The following is a 26,140-nucleotide window of genomic DNA, read 5'->3' as shown; positions in this document are numbered from 1 at the left end:
TATAAGTTTTTGAAAACATTTTATGACGTGCTTGCACGCTTTAGATTGTTAAAACCTCAACACTAGTTTGTATTTCAAGGGAGCTTGGTTGATTCATTGTCATTTATTTATGATAAAAGTGGCCCCTATCAGTTCTTATCATCTTTTGTGGATCCGAAGTTAAAAAAATCGACAGGTATCGAAAGAAATACAACTTGCTGTTATTGTGTGCGATTATTTTGAATTCTCAATTTAAGTTAAAATGTGTATAGTTTTATTTAAAATTAACATGTATTGAAAGAAGTACAATTGTAGTTATTGCAGTTACCAAAGTAGTGGGACATATATGCAATAATATAAAAGGCCAAACAATTCCAAAAAAGAAAGACGCAATTTGCAAAACACAAGAAAAAGTCAACTCGTGGCTAATAAGCGACGAGCCATCGCTTATATTTTGATTTCTCATTTTTTAGGCTTTTGTCTTGCCTTTTTGTGTTTTTGTAGGTTTTGGCCGATTTTGGGAGTTTATTTGGTTATCTTAATCATTTCTAATGATCGTTAACTATTAATTAATGATTCAAAACTGATTAGATATCAGTTATTCTGTGTTTTGACATATGGTTTATGCACTCTATTATATATAGAGTGGCATGCAAGAGAAATAGACACTTCCTTAAGTCATTTTCTAATTTCCTCTAAGAATATACATTGTTGTTTTTTTCTTTGTTGCATGTTATGTATGAAGAGAGTTATAAACTCTTTATATATTATTCTAAGTTAATTATCCATCTAATACTTTGTTGTTTCTTTTCATTCTCTATTGCTAAGAGAGTGATGTTTTAGGTTGTATTTGTTTGTGAATTTCGACAATCAATCTCAAACATCTTGTAGGAGAAATATCACAAAAAAAAGTAATAACACGTCTACTACATAGATAAAGTTTCTAAGTGACGTAAATCGCTACAATATACTCTTCAAGGATTTCTATTTGGTAATAATAGAAGTTCATAGTCAACACAAGGGGAATACAAATTTAAAGTATGATTTGAAATCATGTGAAGAAGCTATTGAGAAAGAAACAATCGAGGACATTGATGGAGAAAATAAGGATTTTAGCACTTCATTTTAGATAACTATGTACAAACTCAAATTAACTTATTTATTTTTTTGATTTGTTTTCAGACTTTCTGTCTCACCTACTGCATTTAGCTTTAAATCATTCATTTTTATGGTTCGCAAGAGACGATATATCTTGGCTGTCTTATTAAAGCTTTCGTTGTTGACTTTAAAAGTAATAACTGAATGTCAATTTCTTCATGGATATGAATTGTAAGTTCCCTCCTATCCTATGCAACCAACGTATTCTTTGATTTTTTTATTTTTTTTAGGTAGTTAATTAAGACCACTTGTGAAAGAGAAAAATTTATGTTTTTTTATTTTATTAGGGATAAAGTGAGGTTAGTAAGTATAAGGATGTGAAAAGTGAAGTTCAATAAGAATAAATTGGTAAAGTTAACATATTCAAAATAGAAATGAGACCATTTAAGGTGACTTAACCCAACAAGAAAACATTTAAAGGACTAGAGGTGTTCATTTGGGTTATCAAGTCGGTTTCGGACTGGTGTCATTCGGTTCGGTCATATTTCAAATCGGGTATTTTTCGGATGCGCGTTACGACGGGTCAAGTCGGTTAGTTATAGTTCGGTTGAAGATCGGTTATTCGAGTTATCGGGATAGTATCGATTTGGTGTCGGTTAAGTTCGTTAATTGGTTTGATTTTATCGGATACAGATGGGGTTCGAGTATTTTTCAAGTAGAATTCGACTATAAATTACTAATTACATCAATCGAGTCAATATCAAATTAAGTTGTTAGTCATTTTTTTAATTGATGATAAGATTCCCTTTACTTAAAGCAAATTAGTTAAAATGCAAATCAATTAGCGATCATTGTTACTTTGTTACTTTTACTTGTTTGACCGATATTATTAAAAAGTTCTTTCAATTTTCATTTAATTCGATTAAAAGTAGTTAAATAAATATTAACCATTGATTATTAACTCTAAATATATGAAGCCATGTAATTTTAAAATTTAATTTATTAAAATATCTATCACTTTATTAAATTAACTAATAAGATGATTGAATATGAGTGGATCATACTTTTATGTTACAAATTCATTCAGGTTTACAGCAGTTCGATCTAAAATTCGTTCGAGTTAAGTCGATTTTAGCCTGATCTAGGGCTGAACTAAGTTTGGTCTAAACCGTAAATCAAACTAGACCCAACCAGAATTTCAATATTTGGTCTAGTCTACGGTCTAAATGGTATGGTCTAGTTTTTTCAAAATAAATTACGATTTATGGTTTGTGATTTGGTCTCGGTTTTTTATTTTTCAGACCAGATCAGATCCGCAAACCGTACTATGTGTCCTTTACAAAAATTTGTTACAACTCGGGTTCAATTTTCGCATTTTCGGTCGTCAACCAGTTCGGTAACTACTTCAGTTCGAGTAATGTCGGTTCGATAAACCTAAAAAAGAAACACGTTTTCGGGTCGATATTCTTTCAGTTTCGGTTCGGATTATCGGGTCTGATCACTTTTGAACAGCTATATGAATGGCCTGCAATATAATTTTTGCTGAGGGCCTATAATACGCCCGAGATGTCCCTATGTAGACTGGATTATAAACTGCAGGTCTGTGCTGTTGATATCCATAATACGTTTGTAGTTGTATTGGATTCTTGTTGGCATTTATGTGTTCTCTATTTTGTTTGTGTAATGTCATAGCTTATTCTCTATTTGAATAAGCTTGTGCTTTGAATTTGCCAATGTTCCTGTATATCCATAGTTACAGTTGGGCCAGGCCGGACAGCCTTTGATGAGTCCAACCCATTTAAAGTCCATTTTCTATTTTATAAACTCCTGCCCAGCCCATTTCTACTAGAATCCAGTACGTTGCAAAAGCCTAGAAATAATCCTTATTCCCTATCTAGACTCGAAGTACCTGTCAATGCACGGTGGAAACAATTTCATTTTCTTATTAAACTTCACAAATTATTGTTATTTTGTAAAACGGTCTTTTTAAGAGATGCATGAGTAAAGTAACCCAATTAATATAAATTAAAGATAAAATAAAAATATAAGCTTAGTGATTAAAATTATCATATTTCCCCAAGTTGGTTCAACTGTTAAATTTCCATTTCTCATCTATCTTGACCAATGACCATCATTTTCTAGCCAAGTGAATTGGAAGTTAAGACTCAAGAATATAAATATAAAGTACTTCGTTTATAAATGTCTGGGATCCCTATTCCAATAGATTTACTTACCATTATTTAATTTGGAATATCCTTCCTCCGTCCTAAGGCCATTATTATTGGTGACCTAATATTGGGTCACATGACCCAACAATAAGAAAAATGTTAAAAAATGGTGATTTATTTTTAGGTTGGTCATGCAAAAGGTAGGGGGAAAATATTAAGGAATGACCCGTTTATTTGAATGGTCATTCCTTTTTTTTTCAAAATTTAACGCCACGTGTCGCACGCTGATTGGGTCGCGAAAACAGCATGCATCAGCCCTGACACGCCTTCCAGATGCAGGCCACTTGGCCGCTTGTGATTGGATATGAAAAAATAGCCGTTTTTCCCTATAACAGCTATTTTCGTATTAAAATAATTTTTTTAAAAAAAAAAATTATACCAACGGTCATATTTTTTCGAGATCTATAAAATAAAACCCATATTGATATTTTTTGACATAATTTTTTTTACATATTTTGTTCATATTTTCGGTATTTTTTTGGTTAAAAAAATACCAAAGTAATCATTTCAAAAATTCCAAAAAAATATGGATTCAAATAATGAAAGAGAAATATGGATTCAAGCTTTGAATGTTTTTGGAGAGAATCTTCGACTTAATTCAGAAATAATGAAAGAGAAGACAGAACTTCAAAAACAAAAAGAAGCCCGAAAACAAAAACAACTTCAACTGGAAGAATATCGTATGAATTGGAAGATCTATGATTCATTAAGCAAAAAAGAAACTCTTCAGCAATGGGAAGCTGATATGATGGTTCAACTTGGATAATACCTTCAAAATTATAATCGTCAGTAGATATTTTAATGTATCATTTAAAATTATAGTTTTTTAATTTGTGTATTTATTTTATGTATGTACATTGTAATATTTATTTGAAATTAACGAATTTTTCTTAAATATTAAAAAATATTTATTAAAAATTATATTTATATTTATATTTATTAAAAAATATTATTTTTATTAAAAGAATAATTTTTTTTAATTATAAAATAGTAGATCTATTTTAATCAAATAAAAAATTATATTAACTTTGTATATGAAAATATTATTATAAAAAAATAAAGATAAATGTTATATAAATTAAGGGAGGAAAATTATGATGGGGTAGAAAAAAAGGAAGAAAGAAAAGATAATAACTTTTTAAAAGAGATCATTGTTAATAAAATTAAGTTAAAATATGAAATTTTAAGAAAGAGAAAAATTGAAAAATACTAACATAACCTTTTTTGTTTTTAAGTTATGAGTAAGGATGGCCTAATACATTTAAAACAAATAAATATTTGTGCCGCTTTTAAAAAATTTGATGGTAAATAAAGAGAAAAAATTAATTAATATATAAAATTAAAATAGAATTAAAATATATAAATAAAATTAAAATAAAGCGATAAAGCTATTATTCAAAAATAAAAATAATACAAAATTAACACCGATCAAAATAACAGTCATGCGAAATGAGTGGAAATATGAATGTTTAACGGTTATAGCCTTATAAATGGAAGATTGCATTTTCGATTGTAACCTCATTCTTCTAGCCTTATAAATATGAAGAAATTTGAAAAAATTAATTTTGCATTCATAAACAGCAAGTTCTAATGTAAATCTGTTGTAACTATTAGGCAGCAAGATCAAATCACAAAGTGGACATCAAAGTATGGATGAATCAGTCTGCTCCGATCTAATGTAACTTGTTGTATAGATCAAACCAAATACAGGAGACTTTATATATTTAACAGTAGTTAATTATTATTAAAACCAAAGGAGAGATTTTAAGGCTTTAAATTTGGATCTAATCAAAGCGAATAATTCGAAAAAAAAAAAACAGATCAAATCTCGAAATAGTAAAACCAAAATTCTGGATAGGATTTAGGGAAATATGTAGGGCAGTATTCTCTGAATTAAAGCATGATTAAGAATGAAGAGCATGAAAATTCAATAGAATGCCCCAACAAGAAATAGTTTAAATTATAGGCCGGGTGAAATAGGGTTTTCCTTTACAATTTGAAGTTTGAAGCAGAGAACCCATTGGATCGGCCATGGCTATGACTAATAAACAAGATTAAAACACAACAAACAAAAGTTTCAAAAAAGATCTGAAATAATTTAAATAAATAAATGTATCAAATACCTTTCAAATTCCCGATTAAAAAAGAAATGAGGATCAGAAAGGAGACTTGAAATTGATATATGCCCGCAACGGAACTCAAAACGTATGTCGAATATGCACGCAGAGTTCTTTCAAAGGCAATGAAGAAAACCCTAATTACAAGTCAGGTGGTTTATATAGAGAGTAGTTCCATTGGTTGCAGATGGTTGGCCGTCTTCTGCATTATTACTAATGTTTAATTTCTAGGTCAAAATGGCCCATTTGATTGAATATGGGCTTCATATTTAAAATTTTAACTCCCACCAACTTTTGAAAAACATGCTTCCATTGGTGCGCCATGACCCAGCCTATTACTACTAACAACTTTGGTTTTCACAAACACAACAAATGAAAATGTGAAACAAATAAACAAAACTAACAAAAAAAAAAAAGAGTTTTGGGAAAACTTAATTTAAAAAATAAGCATCTCTATACTCGAGTCTAAGGTTAGGTTAGTTTGCAGTTACAAATAGCGAACAAAAAAATTGGTCAAAAAAAGTTAAAATTGTTTGTTCACAATTATTAACTGCGAACAAAAGAAAGACAATGTCATATCGTTAGAAGAGACAAAAAAAGAAAATTATGTTTGTTCGCAATTAGTAACTGTGAATAAACATGTTTTTAATTTTTTTGTTGCTCCTATTGTTATGACATTGTCTCCCTTTTATTCGCATTTATTAACTGTGAACAAACAATTTTGACTTTTTTTGGTCAATTTTTTTGTTCGCTATTAGTAACTGCGAACTAACTTAACCTTAGCCTTGGACATAGAAACGTTTATTTTTAAAATTGAATTTATCCGAAGCTCATATTTTTTTTTGTTAATTTTGCTTATTTGTTTCACATTTTCACAAAAAGTTGGGAGAGTCGGTCTGATATTGAGATCGTCTGTATTGCCTGACTCAAAAGCCAAAATTGAAAAAAAAAATGGTCGGCGTTTTTCATATTAAAGAATAAAAATTCATTTTTTAAACCTTAAAGGTATCAATTTCAACTAAAAGTAAACTTTAAATAGTATTATTCTATGGATGAATAAAAGTGATCAATTTTAACGTTAAACTGATCAATTTCTACCTAAATATAATTCTTTTTTCAAAATTTTAGAACAAAGGTAATAAAATGGTATTATTCTATAGATGAATTTCAAACAATAAGTAAATGATCAATAATACTATCAATAATAGTGTTAAAACATTGCACATTACAAGTACTCTTATTCGAAGCAACATGATAGTTCTAATGGATATATGGTGTAACAGGCTCAAATTTCTTAATCTTAATCTTCCGATTAATTATTCCAAAATTTCTTTTCGAATTCCTAATCCTTTGGTTATCTAATTCAAATCACTTTTAATTCCTAAACCTTATTCCGATTTTTGTAATTTCTTCCAAATAAACTTAAAAATATATATATATTCTTAAATTTCTTTATAAGCACTAAAATATTATTTTATTATTTTATACTACGAAAAGTAAAATTTTAATATTATATTTAAGGTTTTATTAAAACGTTACGTTTCAATTTCGTTTCCTTAAACTAACTTTACTACTTATCATTTTAACTTTACAACTTTGATTTAATTATTTTATACCTAAAAATTTACTATATTTTTTCTTATTAACTTTAAGTATAGTTTTAACTAAAATTTTCTAAGTAAGCTATCATATTTTCATAATCAAACCTTAATCATACTTTCCCATTAATCTAAAACTTTTCACTATAAACTAGAACAAAAATTTGATGAATCAAAATCCTTTCTACATCAATCCATAATGTTCATCACTTACACAAGCTATCACCATTTCCTTACACAAGTTAACCTTCTTCTACACTCCAAATTCTTACACATTCACTTACACACTCCAACTCTTACACATCCACTTACACACTCCAACTCTTACACATTCACTTACACACTCTAAATCACTTACACAAGTTAACCTTCTTTTTCATACAATCTTATGAACTAAAAAGTTGCCCAAAACCCATTATAAATACCCCTCCTTAGCCATGAGATCACTTGCACCCCCATCATCAAATCTTTCTACCATTCTTTCTTATATCTTCACTTCATTAACATCTTACTAACTTTATACCCTTTTTATTTGTTGAATAATCAAATGAAGATGGAGCTTGATCTTATCACTTCTTTAACCAATAATCATCAACTTTTAAAAAATCAAGTATTATCTTTTGGAGCTTGGATATCATTTTCTTTTGGGTAATTGAAGATCTACTTCTTTGAAGCTTGGAACCTTGAAGACTTTCTCTTTTGGAGCTTATTTCTTTAAGTTCTTATTTTTCCTATTATTATTCTCTTACTTGGTTTAGCACCACCTTCGGAGGAAAATGGTACACATTTTCTTAACTCTCTCGTTATGTGATATTTATTTATTGTTACTCGATAATATAAAAGCATGATCAATATGATTTTATTTTAGTCATTTAAACTTTACATGGTAATATTAAAGTTATATCCAGTTTAGTGATATTTTCGTCAAAACAATAATACTTTTGGGACACTCAAAAAAAAAGTCATATATATGGAAATTTTTGATTAATATGATAATATAGATATATATGAATTTTACTAGTTAAATAAACTTATGTGTTTAAAATGATTTCATATCATCTTGGTGTTTTGATATTTTTTTTTTGTTGGACTCAAGTAATTATAAAGAATTATTAATCGGTTTATCGGTAAAATAGTCAAACAAATTTGTTAAAATGCTTAGCATTGTTTTTCTTGAAAACTCATTTCATATAGATTTTGGACCCTTAATAATTTGTCGGATTATGTTATTTTTATAGTGATGATAGATCCGTTTTACTATTTTACTGGTTATTTGATAAAATATGTTATTAAGTACTTAGAAATATTACCCTTGACTGTTATGATTATTTATGACACAATAATGACTTAGTTTAGCCTCAGGAATCTTAGTATAGCTACGAAAATTTGTTATTTAATTAAATATTAATTTATTAGATACTAGTAATTTGTTTCTACTAAAAGGGTAGAATTGTCAAAAATTTGACTAGTGGAAGTTTGACTTATAAGAATGTAAACTATTTCGGTTTAGAGTCTTGTTTGATATTGCATGATATTGATTGCATGACTCTGATAGTAAGGTAACGTCGAACCATGGACCGGCATGTAAAATCCCGGCGTCCGTGTTAGCCGGCACGTAAAATGCAGTGTCAGACAGGGGGTCCGAGAAAAACCCATCCTGTGAAGTCTCGAGCATAACAGTATTGAGAGGAGTGACGACTCCCACCACAGTTAGGGTTTAGGACTACGGTCCTCACCTAACCAGACCCTTACATATATCAGTTGTCATTATTGTTGTGATCTTGTGATGTGCTATGATGGTAAAGCTATGAGGTTTAATTGAACTTGATTAAATAAGCATTAAGGTTACCAAGTATTTAGTAGCAGTAATGAACTTCTGCAAGTATTGAGAATGTAACTTAATGGCTTAGTAAAGGTCAATAATGAGTAATAACCTTCTATATTGTGCTTGATGATTATTTTGTAAGATAACTATCGCATCATAAGCTTGTTGAGTAAATTGTACTCGGCTTTATCGCTGACCGATTTAATCGGCTGTCATCCGTATTATGGATGACAGTATTTTGCAGGAAAAATTAGCTCAGGTTTCGATCCAGGCCGCAACTTTAATTATTTTATCGAGGACTTAGCTTCAATGATTTTACTTGATGACTATATTGTACTTATGTTTTTTTTATCGTATTTAAGTAAACCTTATTTTATATTTTCTTAGTTGTAAGATATTTTTTTTTTACTTATGTTTTGAACAATTTTAGTTTAAATGGTTTTTAGCAGTTCGGCGTTTTACACTTCCGCATTATTTATCTTAAGTATAATTATTAATGTTAATTATGTATCGAGAGTGCCGCTCCTGCTACATATGGAACATACGAGTACGTGTACTCTTTAATCATCGATCAATAATGGTATTACTCTTCCCCCAATAGTTTCTATCATAGTGGTCTTGGAATTGTAGTTGTAGTTTTAGTATTTGCTTAAACTAGATGTGAAGGCGGAGGAAGTGTCGATCTGAGTTATGTTTGTCAATTGATTCAATGAATGCTCTTGGAAATGATCAAGAGTTATGATTGCTTTATTAATAAAAAAATTCAATTTTGATCTAAAAATGATCAATTTAAACCTTAAAATAATCAATTACAATCAGTTTTAACTTAAAAAAATCAATTTTGACATTAAAAGTATCAATTATGGCCTTAGATAGATCAACTACTGAGCGTATATTGAGACACTAGTGGAAAAAAATGTATTTGATGCTCATCATTTGCTACGGTTTTTGTGTATTGGGAGCAAAAAATAGGAAAATGGATCAGAAAAAAATATATATATTAATTGCTGCGGTTTTCCAGTTGACTGCAGCAAATAACCCTTCACACTACATTTATTACTCCGGTTTTTCATGAACCGCAGCAAATAACGCTTCAAAAATATATTAATTGCTCCGGTTTTGGCTGACCCGCAGCAAATAACTCTTCACGAAAATTTTAATTGCTCCGGTTTTGCATGAACCGCAGCAAATACCCTTCACAAATTTTGTGATTGCTCCGGTTTTGTTGTGAACTGCAGCAAATGACCGTTGGACAAAATTTTCTTAAAAACCCGCCAGTTTCTTTTTCCACAAATCCCTTCTCAAATACGTATTATACAGTATACTTTGCTTTGTTCCTCATTGAAAAAACACTTCATCTTCATCTTCATTTGCTTCGTTCCTCATCTTCATCTGATCTTCACAAACGTATAAGATTAAGCATCAAGATTTGTGTTCGCTTCTTGTGTTCATCTTCATTTTCACAAACGGTCATTTGCTGCTGTTCATCATTCTTGTTGCTGTTCATCTTCACAAACGGTTTATGAAGGTAAATCCTTGCTGCTGTTCTTGTTCATCATCAAACTTCAAACTTCGAATTTTCATAAACCCCCTACTATTCTTCTACTGTGTTCTTGTTCATCATCATCATCATTCTTCAATCATACTTAATGTGAATGGGATGTACGGGACATAATGATAATAATAACATACATGATGCCTTAAAAATCACCTCTTTGTTCTAGTTTTTTTACCGTCATCATGAGTTAAAAATCAATTAATATCACAAAAATAAAAGACAAAAACTCATCTTCAAAACTCACGAATTTAGTAATTTAGTTAAAAATGTGATTTGTTAATTAATTATTTGCATATTTAGTAATTATTTGTGAATGTGGTTTGTGTGTGGTTTGTAAATTAGGTTTAAATTTGTCATACTTTATGAATGTGTATGTTGTTATTTTTAATTTTTAAATTTATCATATATATCATATTTTGTTATATTTTTAAGTAATTTCTTCATTTTATTTATGAATGTGTGTGGTTTTTAAGTTTTAAATTTATCGTAATTTTTTTTTCTAGTTTGTAAATTAGGTTTAATTAGGGTTGTTTATGGTTAAATGAATGAGTTGTTGATATGAATGTTAATTAGTTGTCCAAGTTTATGAATGTGATTTTATTTTTATTGTTTTTATATGTTGTTAATATATATAAATATTAATTATGGTTACTACAATAAACATCATTTGGACAGTTTAAAAAACATTGTGTTATTATTTGGGTTAATTAGTGTTAAATGAATGATTATTACTTAATTTTGTGGTTAGTTAGAGTTCGTTAAGTATATATGTTTAAAAGTTGTGTATTAATTTTGTTTTGAATCAATTAATCACACTAATTAGGATGACAAAAGATCGTTCTTGGATGTATGGAAGCATTGAATCGTCAGAATTTATTGATGGCGTATTAGAACTTTGTAGTATTGCGGTTGAACATCAAGTTAGGACGGGGGGAGTTGGTTTTTATTGCCCATGTGTCAGTTGTGGCAATGTATCAAAGGTAGATAGTGTTTATATCCTTAAGGAGCACATACTTCGACGTGGGTTTAGGCCTCAATATCATGTTTGGGTTTGGCATGGTGAGGAGGGAGTTTACAAAGAGAAAAGTGTTGTTGAGGACATCAATAATGTGGCCGATGTCAATGAGGATGTAGTAGATCATGTTGATAGGTATGAGACAGATGAAGAGAATGTCGATGAGGATGTGGATCGTGTTGATGAGATGATGAAGGGAGTCGAGGATGAGTTAAGAAAACGTCCTCGTGTTTTTGACAGAGGCTTCTCAAAAGCCTTTGTACCCTGGATGTACAAAGTTCACCAAACTAACAGCAGTGTTGACAATTTTCAACATTAAGTCAAAGTTTAATAGGAGTGACGCTAGTTTCACAATGTTATTAGAAGCGTTAGGTGAGATGCTTCCTGAGGGAAATGAACTTCCAAAGTCGACATATTATGCCAAAAAGCTCAAGTGTCCTTTCGGCTTAGAGTACCAGAATCGTGTCCAAATGATTGTGTGTTGTATCGGAATGAAAACGAGAACTTAGAAGAGTGTCCAAGGTGTGGGTTATCGCGCTACAAGCGTAAAGGGGCTCGGGATGCTAAAGGGCCCCCGGCTAAGGTATTGTGGTATCTTCCAATAATACCTAGATTCAAGCGCTTGTTTTCTATAAAGAAAGATGCGTTAAATTTGAGGTGGCATGCAGATAGGGTGAAGAAAGGTCACTTGCTCACACATCCATCTGATTATTTGGAGTGGAAGAGTATTGATAGGTTGCATAAGACTTTTGGGGATGAGGTTCGTAATTTTTAAGGCTCGGACTGTGTACGGATGGAATGAACCCATTCGGCAATCTTAGTTCTCAACATAGTACTTGGCCGGTACTTTTAGTGATCTATAATTTGCCACCTTGGTTGTGTATGAAGCGTAAGTACATAATGCTTTCGCTTCTTATCTCGGGTCCTAAACAACCTGGCAATGACATAGATGTGTATCTTGCACCTCTCGTTGAGGATTTGAGAAAGATGTGGGATGAAGGCGTTTCAGTGTTTGATGCATATGCTAATAGGAGTTCACCTTGCGTGCAAATGCTTTTATGCACCGTTAATGATTTTCCGGCATATGACAACTTATCGGGGTATAAGAACAAAGGGAAGAAAGCATGCCAAATATGTATCGATGACATGGAATCCACGTGGATTCTTAAATGCAAACACGTATTCATGCACCATCGAAAGTTCCTCCCACGAGATCACCAATATCGTAAGAAGAAGAAGTTGTTCACCGGGAAGGTTGAGGACCGTGTAGCTCGTCGACCGTTTACCGGTTATGAGGTTTATGAACACGTTAAGGGAGTTGAGACTGTATTTGGTAAAACGGGGCAAGTGCAAGGGGGTGAAGACCGATTATGGAAAAGAGAATCAATCTTTTGGAAGCTTCCATATTGGAGAGATCTACAGGTTAGGCATTGTCTTGACGTTAGTCATATAGAGAAAAATGTATGCCATGCTATACTCGGGACTCTCATGAACATTCCGGGTAAGACAAAGGATGTTAGGGCCGTGCGAGATTGTTTTGAATGTAAGGGTCTTCGTCCGGAGTTGTGGGCACATGTTAAGGTGAGTAAGAAAAGAAATAGAGTTGATGAAGTTGGTGGCAGTAAGAAGAACATCAGTAATGACAAAGTTTATTTGCCTCCAGCTTGCTACACATTGTCCAAAGCAGAGAAGCGGACATTTTGTGAGTATTTGTATGGCATTAAGGTTCCGTCTGGGTACTCATCCAAAATGAAGAGATTTGTGAGCCTAAATGGTGAGCTGAAGTTGGGAAGCATGAAATCTCACGATTGCCATGTAATGATGCAAGTGTTCTTACCAATTGCAATCCGTGGAATACTGCCAAAACATGTGAGATATGCTATTACCGAGCTATGTTCGTTCTTAAACACAATTTGTAGTAAAGTTCTTGATCCCTTTAAAATTTATGCATTTCAACTCGACGTGATTGTAACTTTATGCAAGTTTTAGATGTATTTTCCACCTTCTTTCTTTGACATAATGGTTCATCTTATTGTCCATCTCGTTCGTGAGATCAAGCTTTTGGGTCCAGTTTTTTTAAGGTGGTGTTATCCTTTTGAAAGACACATGGGTGTTTTACAAAACAAGGTGAGAAATCCAGCACAACCCGAGGGGAGTATGATTCAAGGCACTGTGAGCGATGAGATTAGTAACTTTATAGCCGAGTATTTGGCCATGGCAAAGCCTATTGGACTTCCCACCTCTAAACATGAAGGAAGGCTTGAGGGAAAAGGAATAATTGGCTCCAAATCAGTCACACCTCCTCGAGAAAGCCTTCTACAAGCACACTTGTATGTGTTGCATCATATTCCGGAAGTTCATCATTTTTTGAGTGAGCATTTTGATATATTGCGCGCAAAACATCCTTCTAAAGGGGATAGGGCATTGATGCAATTGCATAACAAGACGTTTAATTGGTTTCATAATCGAGTAATATGTGAAGAACTCAAGGGTGTATCCGAAATTGTTAAGTGGTTAGCTTTTGGTCCTCGTGATGATGTCAACAAATATGAGAGTTACGATGTCAATGGCTTCACATTTTGGACTGAGGGTCAAGACAAGAAGTCATCGTATCTACAGAATAGTGGGGTTTCTATTTTGGCGTCATATACATTTTACGCGAATGCGAAGGATCAAGCGCCGGTTGACGCTAAATTGGTATACTACGGGTGGGTACATGAAATATGGGAGCTTGACTACTCTACTTTCAATATTGGTCTTTTCAAATGTAAGTGGGTAGATAATAATCGACGATGCATATAAAATGATGACCCTTATGGATTCACTCTTGTAAACTTAGCTCGTTTGCGTGATAGTGAGGAGCCATTCATACTAGCCACACAAGCCAAGCAAGTATTCTACATTGTAGACCCTTCTGATAAAAAATGGTCTATTATTGTACCGGGAAAAAGAAGCATCCTTGGTATAGGTGATGTTGAGGATGAGGAAGAATATGAAGCTTTTGAAGACTCCCCTCCTTTTATCAATCCAAAATCAGTGGATCAAGATGATGTAGATGTTGGTTATATGCGTGTAGATCACACAGAAGGAATACATTTGAATTAAGTGATTCACAAGGTATGAATTTAAAGCTTTTTAAAGTTTTTTTGGCACTTGGTTTGTTTTGCATGAAACTTTGCACATAACACTATTTGTTATATATTATTGTGTTGAACTTATTAGAAATGTAAATCATAGTCATATTCTTAATATTACTTAGCTTATGTAATATATTTCTATTCATACTCTTTCAGGTACTGATATACAATGGATCAATTCAGAGACGAAATTGTCCCCGAGATTGAGACCTCGGATAATGAGCATCGTAGTTATGACAGCGAAGAGGACCAAATTGTGAGATACGAGCGTATGGCTGAAGACGCTGCACCGATTGACAATGATTTTGAGACGAGAGATGCCCAACCAATGGATGCTCCCACTACCAGTAAGAAAAGAAAAGGGCGAGGTTCTACGAAAAACCTCAAAGTCACAGAACCCATGCATTTGGAATACAATGCATTGGGTTAACCCTGCGGAAAATGGCGTAGGCAATATGGAAAACAAGTGGGTCTATGTATCCGAAAGCTTTCCATATTGCACGCATGGATTGAGGTTCCAGAGGGTTTGAAGAACTCTCTATGGAATAATACTGTGGTAAGCAACTTTACTATTTTTACTCATTTAGTTTCATTTTAAAATTAATTTGATTGACTGTAATAAATATAAATTTTTTTTGTAGAATCTTTTCCACATCGAGAGCGATGAGGACAAGAAAAATGTGTTTCTTTCAGCTGTTGTTGAAAGATTCAGAGATTTCAAATCCAAGCTAGTAACTGGATAGATTACGAAGAGGCGTGCTCCGTACGACCAAAAAGGTCAAAACGGGAAACAAAGGTAGAGAGCAATCACCTTCGAAGATGCCCTACGAAATATGGGGTCACATATCGAAGAGGGATTGGGAGGCCTTCGTTGCCAAAAGAACAACTCCCATAGAAGTTGTAAATATTTCCTATTATATTATAGTTTACCAATTTGAATTTACTTCTTTTGATTCAGTCATTAAACTAATACATGACATTCGATTTCTATCGATTAATTAGGAAAAGCGTGGTAAAGCTTCTGATTCTGCAAGCAAAAGGAAGTTTTACCATCGCTTGGGCCAAAAAACGTACGATGAGGTCTGAAAAGAGTGGGTGGATGCGGGTTTATACCCCAATCAAAGTTTATCCACGCCCTCATCTACGACTACCTCCACATCTGTGAATACTCCTGCTGGAGATCGGGTGCGTGATTGGTATTGCGGACTTCATTCCCGAGATGCAAGTGGTAAATTTACCATTAATGATCCGGGAACGAAGAAGGTTACTGATGCTGTGGTGAGTTTTGAAATTATTAAGTATATTCTTAATTTGTTTTGTATTCTTTGGCTTTGATGTACTTATACTAATTGCTATATATGTCACTTTTTATTTGAACAGATGGGCTGGAAGGAAAAAGAAGCTACGGGGGAGTTCACCCCAAGAGGCAATGTTAACTCATTGCATATGGTCTTAGGGAAAGACCACAGTGGGCGGGTAGTCGGAAAAGGAGGCGTCCGCGTGGGGTTACAGAAGACATTCGGCAAAGCGTGTGTTGCTACTCAATCCCGAACGGCGCTGCGGGATGAAGTAGCAACCCTCCGAGCGGAGATTACGAAGGACGTTCTCGCCAAGCTGGCCGTCGTGTTGCAGAAGATGGGAGCACCCATTGTTGACTTGGCAAACCTGATTGTCGAGGATCAGGAAAGTCAACATGCGAATCCTAACGCTTCGGTCGAGCCAACACCCGAGCCCATTACCCCCGTAGCACCCCAGCTCATTACTAATATCCCTGAAGGGGAAAACCCCACACCGGAGAACATAAACTCAGTTGCTCAAAATCCGGAGCCAACTTCAGAGCCAATGCTACAGGTACATAGTTTTTAAATATATAAGCACTTATTAATTTAAATTGCAACACGTTTTAATATTTTATTATGATGCTTATTATACTAAACGACACAATTTTCAGTAGGCCACTCCTTGTTCTCTTTTGCTACCTCAGTTAGGTGTTGCTAGTGATGGCGACTTAACTGAGGTTGCATATGGTGTGGCCCAGCCAACCAAAGAGGGCCAAACAGTGCATTCAATGCCTGTTACAAGTGGCCACATCAGTGTGGCCATGGAAACTATTGTAAAGGGGTTTGAAGATTTCTCACTCCCTGTTCCAATGCCAGCATGGAGCCTTGAGAAACTATCAGACGCCCTAGGTAGTTTCGTCATATGGCCATATGCTTGGGTCTGATTCACTAACATGGTAAGAGTCATTTGTACCTTATTTTTTTTATATTTTTTTAATTGCATGCTCACACTAATTTAATTGTATAAATTGAAATAGCAAAAGAGTCCAAAGGGATCTTGGAGAGAGGTCGGTTCCTCAGCAAAGGTGTCGACTGGGTCAAAGTCGATGCCAAGCACTCCAATTTTTACTGATGAGGAGCTAAAAGATCTCTCTCATGATTGCAAATGACTGCATTATTGTGTATCTCGCATAAGTGAGGAAGACCCACTCATTCTGAACCTGCTGAAGGAGCAATACTGCTTTTTAGAGAGCCCGTTTGTAATTTTTTGTCCTAGTGACATCGGGCAATTTTTGAGAGGAGAGATGTTGAACGTAGCTCTTTTCCATGTGTACATGAGGTGATGTTCATTATCTTACAAGTTAGGCATTGTTGTTTAATTGTTTTAATAACCGAATTACTAATAAAATTTTCTTATTTGTGAGTTTAGTGCGGCTTTTGAGGAGCTAAATTCTTGCGAACCTCCAATAAAAATTGGATGGTTTTTCCAGAGTCGATTTCGGGTTCTAAATGTGTAAATGATCCAGATGACGTCAGAGCATACATTAAGACTGCTTTGAAATTGAACTTATCTTTTGATTTTTAAAGTCGCCTAATCTCTAATTTGTTGATTTTTAATTTGTGCTTGTAGTTTGCATTGGTTACTTTTGGTCATATGTCCTTTAACGAACACTGTGCACGTCTTCGACTCATTACAAAAACCTCAAGGCCCACCTCGCAACACAAAATTCAAAGCGTTGTTGAATGCGTACGTAATATTAATTATTTTACCAATTTGATTTAATTAAGTGTTATATATATATATATATATATATATATATATATATATATATATATATATATATATATATATATATATATATATATATATATATATATATATATATATATATATATATATAAATATATAGTATTAATTTTCCCATGCGTTTCAGGACAATGAAAAAAGTGCGTGGACAAATGAGATCTACATCCAGAGCCACATTTCCAAAATGGACAGCAATAAAGGTACACAAATTTGATTTTATGCGTTTTTAAGCGTTTTTATCAATTTCGCGCGTAAAGTAGCTCAAACTTGGTTTGTTATCCACGAAACTTGGCACATAACACTATTTGGTATATATTATTGTGTTGAAGTGGTTAGAATTGAAAATCATAGTCATATGCTAGAAATTACGTGTTAAGTTGCGATTTTATGAAACTTGGTTTGTTTTGCACGAAACTTGGCACACAACACTATTTGGTATATATTATTGTGTTGAAGTGGTTAGAATTGAAAATCATAGTCATATGCTAGAAATTACGTGTTAAGTTGCGATTTTATGCGTTTTTAAGCTTTTTTGGCATTTCCGCGCGTAAAGTAAACTTGGTTTGTTTTGCACGAAACTTGGCACACAGCACTATTTTGTATATATTATTGTGTTGAAGTGGTTAGAATTGAAAATCGTAGTCATATGCTAGAAATTACGTGTTAAGTTGCGATTTTATGCGTTTTTAACCATTTTTGACATTTTTGCGCATAAAGTAGCTCAAACTTGGTTTTGATGCGAAACTGGGGCTGATTAAGGCCTTGGTTATGCAAGGATTAATGTTGTGCGGAAGCTTTGATTAATGACACAGACAAAAACTACAAATGATCATGAAAAGAACACGAAACAACCACAAACACATAGACAATTCTGATCTAGCAAACTGTCGAGCAGCCCTCCTTCAGCTCAGCTTCTAGGAGTCCACGGGGGTTGTTAGAATGGTTTTAGGACCTTGACAGCTAGATCCAAGTACCAAGATTCCATTTCCACTTTAGCCTAGGTTCTGGATGCATAGGATTGGTCTCCACGTGTCGTGCCAGGTGGTCTGGTCACTAGTTTGCTACTGTGTCGTGAGGTCTGTATGCAGCCTTGTGTGGGCTCCTTTGGTATCTTCATTTCATACAACCACATTTGTATCAGATTTGCACGAAACTTGGCACACAACACTCTTTGGTATATATTATTGTGTTGAAGTGGATAGTCATATGCTAGAAATTACGTGTTAAGTTGCGGTTTTATGCGTTTTTAAGCGTTTTTGTCAATTTCGCGCGTAAAGTAGCTCAAACTTGGTTTGTTATGCAAGAAACTTGGCACACAACACTATTTGGTATATATTATTGTGTTGAAGTGGTTAGATATGAAAATCATAGTCATATGCTAGAAATTACGTGTTAAGTTGCGATTTTATGCGTTTTGAACCGTTTTTGACACTAAAATCTATTTTCTCTTAGTGCTTTCAACAACCTTCTTCCGTTGAATGCGGCTACTACGCGCTGAAGTACATGTGCGATATTATAAAATCCGTGAAGGAGTTTGGAATCGGAAATATAGATGCCGTAAGTATTTGTTACGTTCTTAAATAATTATTGGTAAAATCTAATGTTTATATATTAATCTTTTATTTTTATATTATATTATAGGTTTTAAACGACATTCCGAGGGAAACACGCCCTTTGAGTAGTGGAGAGATGCGCGAATTAAAAGACAAGATTGCCACGTATCTTGCTAATTTTTGTCCTTGATAAATTGTAATTAGTATAGATTATTTTTTAGGACTTTAATGTATATTATATATATATATATATATATATATATATATATATATATATATATATATATATATATATATATATATATATATAATATACATATATATATATACACATATATATATATATATATATATATATATATATATATATATATATATATATATATATATATATATATGTACGTACATAATATTATATTATATATACGAGCGAGAGTTTATTATTATAAAGAGATTATTGTTGATTATTTGTGATTATCATTGGATTAATCATTGTTATTACATGGTATTATTATTGGATTATTATAAGGGTAAAACGAAAAAAGAAAAAAAAATAGAAGTATTTGCTGCGGTCAGAGGCAAAATCGCAGCAAATAATGCCCACTTATTTGTTGCGATTTTGCCTCTGACCGCAGTAAATACTCCTCCTTATTTGCTGCAGTTTTGTTTTGACCGCAGCAAATAAAGCCGTTTTTTGCTGCGATTTTTAACCGCAGCTTTTAAAGTAGGACATTTGCTGCTATCACTATTGTTGGGGGCCAAAACCGCAGCAAATAATGGCCAAAAAACCGCAGCAAACGAGGTTTTTTCCACTAGTGAGAAAAAATATAATTGGGCTGATTAAGTTTTCCGTCTTATATTGAGATTGTTGCTTGCAAGAGCGATTGTTTCACAAATTCTTAAATAAGATGGTCTCAAGGTGATCATTTAAATCTAAGTGCCTAAGCTTAATCAATTTGCAAAAATCTTTTGGCAACTCTTTTAATTTTTACAACCACATAAGACTAATGTTTGCAAGTTATGTAGCATTGTAAAGGAGTGAGGGAGTTCCTCTAAATCAATGTTGTAAGAGAGATTAAGATACCTTAAAAGCATCAACTTACCTATGAATCAGGGAATCTTTTCTCATTAAATTGATAAGATAAGTCTAACACCCTTAGGCACTTCCATTTACCTATTTGTCTGACCATCAAAGACTCATTAGGTTTCCTACAAATAAATGAACGAATCTTATTACCACACAAAGAACGACCTAAATCTATATCTCCAACACAAATTTCGATTGCTATCTTTCAATTTATTTGTGATAGAATATAAAAGAAAAAATTCCTCCTTATAAAACTTTTGAGCAACATCATGTATCAAATTGTGAATTTTAAAGGGTGAATTTTAAAGGACACAACATCATCATATTTATCTTTCTTTACATCCTGAAAGAAACATCTCCGCAACAAAATTAAAAAGTATTCCTCGACAGCATCTTCTATTTTTTGACCTCTATGTAATAAGACAACATATCCTTGTGTCATCTAAAGATAAAGTAATTCATTTTTCTCTATCTCAAAATCCTTAGGAAACAATGCAGAATACGTTAAGCAAATTTTCAACGAGGAAGTTAGACTACTATAACCAAACTCCAATATCGTAAAGATCTTTTTTTCACCTTCACCAATGTCAGCCTACTCCATCTCTTCAAATTCTTTCCATTTTCTAATACCTTGATTGTATAAAAGAGTACCTACCACCTTTATAGCAAGAGGTATGTTATAACATTTTTGAACAATCTTTTTCCCAATCACAACTAACTCATGGTCATTTTCATGTTCTTTCTCTTTGCTAAAGGCACACATTTCAAACAAGGACCAAGAATTCTCCGGGGATAAGCCTTGTAACTTAAGGACATACTTATCCCCAATTAAATTTGATGTCAACTCAAAACGTGTAGTTACCATAAACTTACTTCCTCCTTGCTCAACTGTCAAGTATTGTTCAAAATTTTTTACTTGGTACCGTCCTCGTTCCATACATCATCAAGAACAAGAAAGTACTTTTTTCTACTCAAACACTTCAGAAGTTTCTCAACCACCAATCCTAATGATGAGCTATTATCCATAGGTTTCTTATCAACTAATTATACGCAATCTTCATAAGAATTCTTCTAGCATCAAATTCAACTCCCTCTTGATCTGCTACACAAACCCATAACCTATTTTGAAAAAACTTTTCCACAATCTTTTCATCATTAAATATGTTGGATTTTTTGGCGTGACTTTGAGTACACCAATGATGTATGATGTGGATTGATGGTGTATGGATGTGTGTATATGTATGTGGATTATTTGCTCTAGGCCTGATATTGCTCAAGCAGTTACCATGGTGAGCCGATATACGTTAAATCCGGGTAAGGGTCATTGGGAAGCGCTAAAGTGGTTGTTAAGGTACTTGAAGGGAACCTCAAATGTTTGTCTCAAGTTTGGGAAAAATTCAAGCGGGTTGATTGGGTATTGTGATTCCGACTATGCGGGTGACTTGGATACTAGAAAATCTACCTCGGGGAATGTTTTTACATTGGGTGGAACGTTGGTAAGTTGGCAATCGTCGCTCCAAAATGTGGTCACCATGTCCACCACCAAAGTGGAGTATATAGCTATCGCCGAGTCATTTAAAAAGGCAAAGTGGCTTAAAGGGTTGGTTGGTGAGATGTGCCCTGATATGAACTTGGTGCGTGTTCATTGTGATAATGAAATTGTCATTCATTTGGCAAGAAATCAAAGCACTTTTCATCGAAGAACCAAGCACATCGACATCAAATATAACTTCATCCGAGATGAAGTTGAGCACAAAAGAGTGCACTTAGCAAAGATAAGCACCGATGATAATCCGGCCGACATAATGACGAAGCCATTGCCGACCGACAAGTTCACTCTATGTGTGAACTTGATTGGTTTAGAAGCTTGCTTGATGTGAAGACCCTAGGGGGCATTTTTGTGGTGTGTTACTTGTTTGATTGTTTGTAGTATGTAGTTGGAGTGTCTTGGAGGAAGTGTGTGATCTTCGTGAAAGATTGTTGAGTTTTTTTTGTGTGACTTTGAGTGCACCAATGGTGTATGACGTGGATTGATGGTGTGTGGATGTGTTTATGTGTGTGTATGATGATGTGGGAGTCATTATGGACTTTCTAATGAGCCGCTCGATCGTGCCAATTGGCTCGACCAGATTAGTGAGTATTCTGATCAGCTGCTCGACTGGAATTCAAGCTGCTCGACTAAGGCTATTTCGCTCGACCGGTCGAGCGAGGGTCTAGAATGCACTCTGTTTTCTTGCACGATAAGTTTTACGGGAATGTTTTAATGTGGGCCTTTGCCCAATCATTTGTATACAACTTCTACTATAAATAGAAGTCTCATACACTCACTCCAATGTTGATTCAAACCCTAGCTAAATACAAACCCATTTTCTTTTATTTTCTCCAAGTGTAATACTTCTTTATAAGAGTTCTTGAGAACTCTATTGTTTCTTCACATAATCAAGCAAGTTAACCACCACCGAGGACGTAACCCACATTGAGGTGAACCACGTAAATTCTTTAATTTTGCTTTGTTTCTTATTGTTTCTCATTGTTTATTATTGAAGTGTTGTTTCATTGCATTGAACACCCTTACCATTGGTCTTGGGTGATTTCCAGAGATAAAGATTAAAACTTTAAACTCTTGTTTTTCAAAATATAAGTTGAGCAAGAGCTGTTTTCCCACAACCTCCCACTCCCACAATACACACACAACCAAAATCTTCATCAACATTAAGACGCAACAAAATATTCATGATTTTCTCCTTATCCTCATCCCTCCCAATTATATCCCCTTCATTAACATAAGAAGATGTTTCCTCCCTTCTCTTACTTATAGCGTCGACATCATACTCATATTTAGTACGCTCCACAAGACCACAACATTTAACTTAAATTTTTTGCGGTTATCCGCAATAGCATCTAATCTTTTTTTATTTCTTTGACTTGGCTAGACATCCTACCAGCTTGACCCACCTGATTGTGAAATAAAGATGCAGCATACCTTTGCAAAGAACTTTTGAACCGTGCTCAGAGTCTTAATCTGCTTGAGCTCAGCAAGAGTGACGAACTCATCGAATAGATCGTCAGCATCGTACACAGCATCCGTTAGCTTCTGGATGTAGTCTCGTTCTTGGTTGGTTAGCTCCCGCCTGACCGTCTCGTGATCAACATCTAGAAGCACGTTTTTGATGGTGGAGACAGTTTCCTTCAGATCTTCAAGCTCGGATTCATAACCCCACATTTCGCAAATCTGTTCGATGATCTCGTTTCCGACCAGTTCAATGAGTCTTCCAGCAGCTGAGATTGCAAAATCAGCCAAGGATTTTTCATAAAGATGAGCAAGCTAGTGTGAACTAATTAATAAAAAAAAAAGTAAGGAAGAATGAGTGGATATCTGGACCAGAGTGTTTGTTATTGTTTTAGGTAATTAGTGAAGAAGATCATCACTATTATTTATAAATAAATACAAAATTATCAATGGTACCCTTGAGTTTTAGTACTTTATCAATAGTACTCCTAAATTTTTTATTATCAATGATATCTTCGTATTATTGAATGTCTTACGTTCGTAACTTTTTTAATGTTTTTACGTTCAAATTCGTCCAAAACCGTTAACTTTCTTTTATATTTTAAATTGAAAAATAAAAGAAAAAAGAAAAAAGTTAACAGTTTTTTAACGATATTGGACAGAAAAAGTTAAAAAAGATCACGCTTGTAAGACACTTAATTATATGAGGGTGTCATTGATAATAAAAAAGCTTATAAATACTATTGATAAAGTGCCAAAATTTAAAGATACCATTAATAATTTCTCTAAATAAAATGCTACGCCTAGTACAGAGAGTTGTTGGTCAATCTCAATCATTTATATTCATATCCATGGTCAGCATATTATTTGAAAAAATTATCAGCAAATGGTTGTTTGGTTGGGTATCAAATGGTCGTTTGAGACTACCTTTTGGATGAACACCTACTTCCGCCGTTCCATATTACTTGCAACACTTCTTACTTTTGGATATTTCATTACTTACAACATTACTCTTTTTGGTAAAAAACAACTATATAATTCTCTATTTTATCCATACTTTATTCTCTTCCCCATATATCACAATTAACATCACCTTTTACTTTAAATACTTAAATTCACCTAATTTAACCTCACAATCAAACCCCAAACTGTTTATCCCAACCCCCATAATTAATTTACCATACCCCCAACCCCCGCTTTACTGTGGAACCTCCCACCCCAACGGTTGTCTTTCCCCATTTATAATGACTACTTTACCTCCTGTGGTTTTTAACCCTTGATTTTAACTCCCTCTTCCTCCATCAATATTCTTTAAGTATGCATGTCTCTTTCCATCCGCATTATCATGGGAAATCATTTTTTTTTTTGGTTTTTTTTTGGTTGAAAACTTGATTTGAGTTATCATACTTCATCGTCATCTTCTTTATAAACCATAGATCTGAAAGTAATCAATTATTTTGGCATTTTTTTCAGTTCATATCCTGATCTGAATTTGGCTGTTTCATATTTCATCTGGGTATTCCTTACATTTTGGGTTTTTTTTTTGTTGAAAACTTGAGTTGATTCTGGATTTATTGTTGCATGGTTTGTTGACTGTTTTTGTAGGTTTTTTCGGTTGATTTCATTTTCAACTGATTTTCTTGATCTACATTAGATTTTCAGTTGATTTCATTTTCAAGTCATTTTCTTGATCTACATCTGCTTTTCGGTTGATTTCATTTTCAATTGATTTTCTTAATCTACATCTGATTTTCGGTTGAGAACAATATTTGAAGATCTTCATTTTCGTTTGATTTTCTTGATCAGTTTCTCGGGGATTTTTAGGTTTATCTTATTTTCATCTGATCTAACTTTTGTGATTTCATTAACTGGAAAAAATGGGTGATTTGAACAACAAAATAAATGGGGTTTCTGTTTTATCTAGTACGTGCCTTGAAAACATTAAGTATGATAATGTTCATGGTTCATGGTATAATCATTACTACCTTAACTATGGAGATTCTATGGTAGTTGACACCTGAGAGCAAGAACGCCCCCCCCCCCCGTTATGGTCTTCCTAAGGATGATGAGATGGTATGGAAAACATACAAAATTGAGTCAGTTATGCCAAAAGTTGTTGCATTTGAAGACTCTCAAGTGCTAGAGAGAAGGATACCCCCAAAATGAGCATTCGCGGTTGTGAAAAATGAGCATTTCTATCCATGTCTTTGATTTTACTGATTGATGGTGTATGTTGCTGGATTTGATGCTTGATGATGATCTTTTTATGATCTGATTATGTTCAATGTTGCTGGATTAAATGCTTGATGATGATCTGTTTATGTTCAATGTTGCTGGATTAGATGCTTGATGATGATCATTTATGATCTGATTATGTTCAATGTTGTTGTATTAGATGCTTGATGATGATCTTTTATGATCTATTTATGTTCAATGTTGTTGGATTAGATGCGTGATGATGATCTTTTATGATCTAGTTATGTTCAATGTCCAATTTTATGGATTAAATATTTGATTTTGTTGGCTAAATGCTTAATGAATGGTGAATTCCTAGTGATGATGGGGGTTAAAACTGATGACATTAGTACATCATTGAGTAATTATGTTCATTGCCACCTTGAGTTGATTACAAATGAGGTTAATACATAAATAATATCTTTGTTTCATGTCAATTTAGTGATTGAGATTTAATAACATTTGCCACTTCAATTACTTTCTTTGTTCAGTTTTAGTTGCAACATAGCAATATTGTTTATTTTTCATTTTCAAATGACGATGTCAATAATCCTTTAAATTATAGCAAACTCTAGATATGTTTGGTTTCATTGCCCCTTGTGGTTACTCAAGA

The 26,140-nt window shown here is 33.4% G+C and overlaps 1 protein-coding gene across 4 annotated transcripts; it reads right to left on the bottom strand.

Moving 5' to 3' along the window:
- Window positions 1-1,975: 1,975 nt before the first annotated feature.
- LOC130797361 (uncharacterized) lies at window positions 1,976-23,862 on the bottom strand. 4 transcript variants are annotated; one of them, XM_057659958.1, is made up of 2 exons: window positions 23,266-23,691; window positions 1,976-2,986 (listed from the first exon to the last, which is right to left on the bottom strand). In XM_057659958.1, the coding sequence occupies exons 1-2, from the start codon at window positions 23,503-23,505 to the stop codon at window positions 2,972-2,974; spliced, it is 255 nt and encodes an 84-aa protein (XP_057515941.1). In that variant the 5' UTR covers window positions 23,506-23,691; the 3' UTR covers window positions 1,976-2,971. The 4 variants fall into 4 exon arrangements, 3 of the variants coding, with proteins under 3 accessions (XP_057515941.1, XP_057515940.1, XP_057515942.1); XR_009038832.1 differs by lacking the exon at window positions 1,976-2,986 and adding an exon at window positions 6,070-10,479 and having other exon boundaries at window positions 23,266-23,862; XM_057659957.1 differs by lacking the exon at window positions 1,976-2,986 and adding an exon at window positions 17,756-18,753 and having other exon boundaries at window positions 23,266-23,823.
- Window positions 23,863-26,140: the final 2,278 nt, after the last annotated feature.

This window comes from Amaranthus tricolor, chromosome 12 (genome assembly GCF_026212465.1).
Source record: "Amaranthus tricolor cultivar Red isolate AtriRed21 chromosome 12, ASM2621246v1, whole genome shotgun sequence".
NCBI classification, from domain to species: domain Eukaryota; kingdom Viridiplantae; phylum Streptophyta; class Magnoliopsida; order Caryophyllales; family Amaranthaceae; genus Amaranthus; species Amaranthus tricolor.
This window is presented reverse-complemented; position numbering and strand designations above follow the sequence as displayed.

Excerpts from the sequence above, each read along its gene's own strand:
- LOC130797361 (XM_057659957.1), bottom strand. The coding sequence starts at position 23,505 with ATGTGGGGTTATGAATCCGAGCTTGAAGATCTGAAGGAAACTGTCTCC. Across the intron at positions 18,754-23,265 it reads TTCAAAAGTTCTTTGCAAAG|ATACCAAAGGAGCCCACACA; the intron begins GTATGCTGCATC and ends TATGAAATGAAG.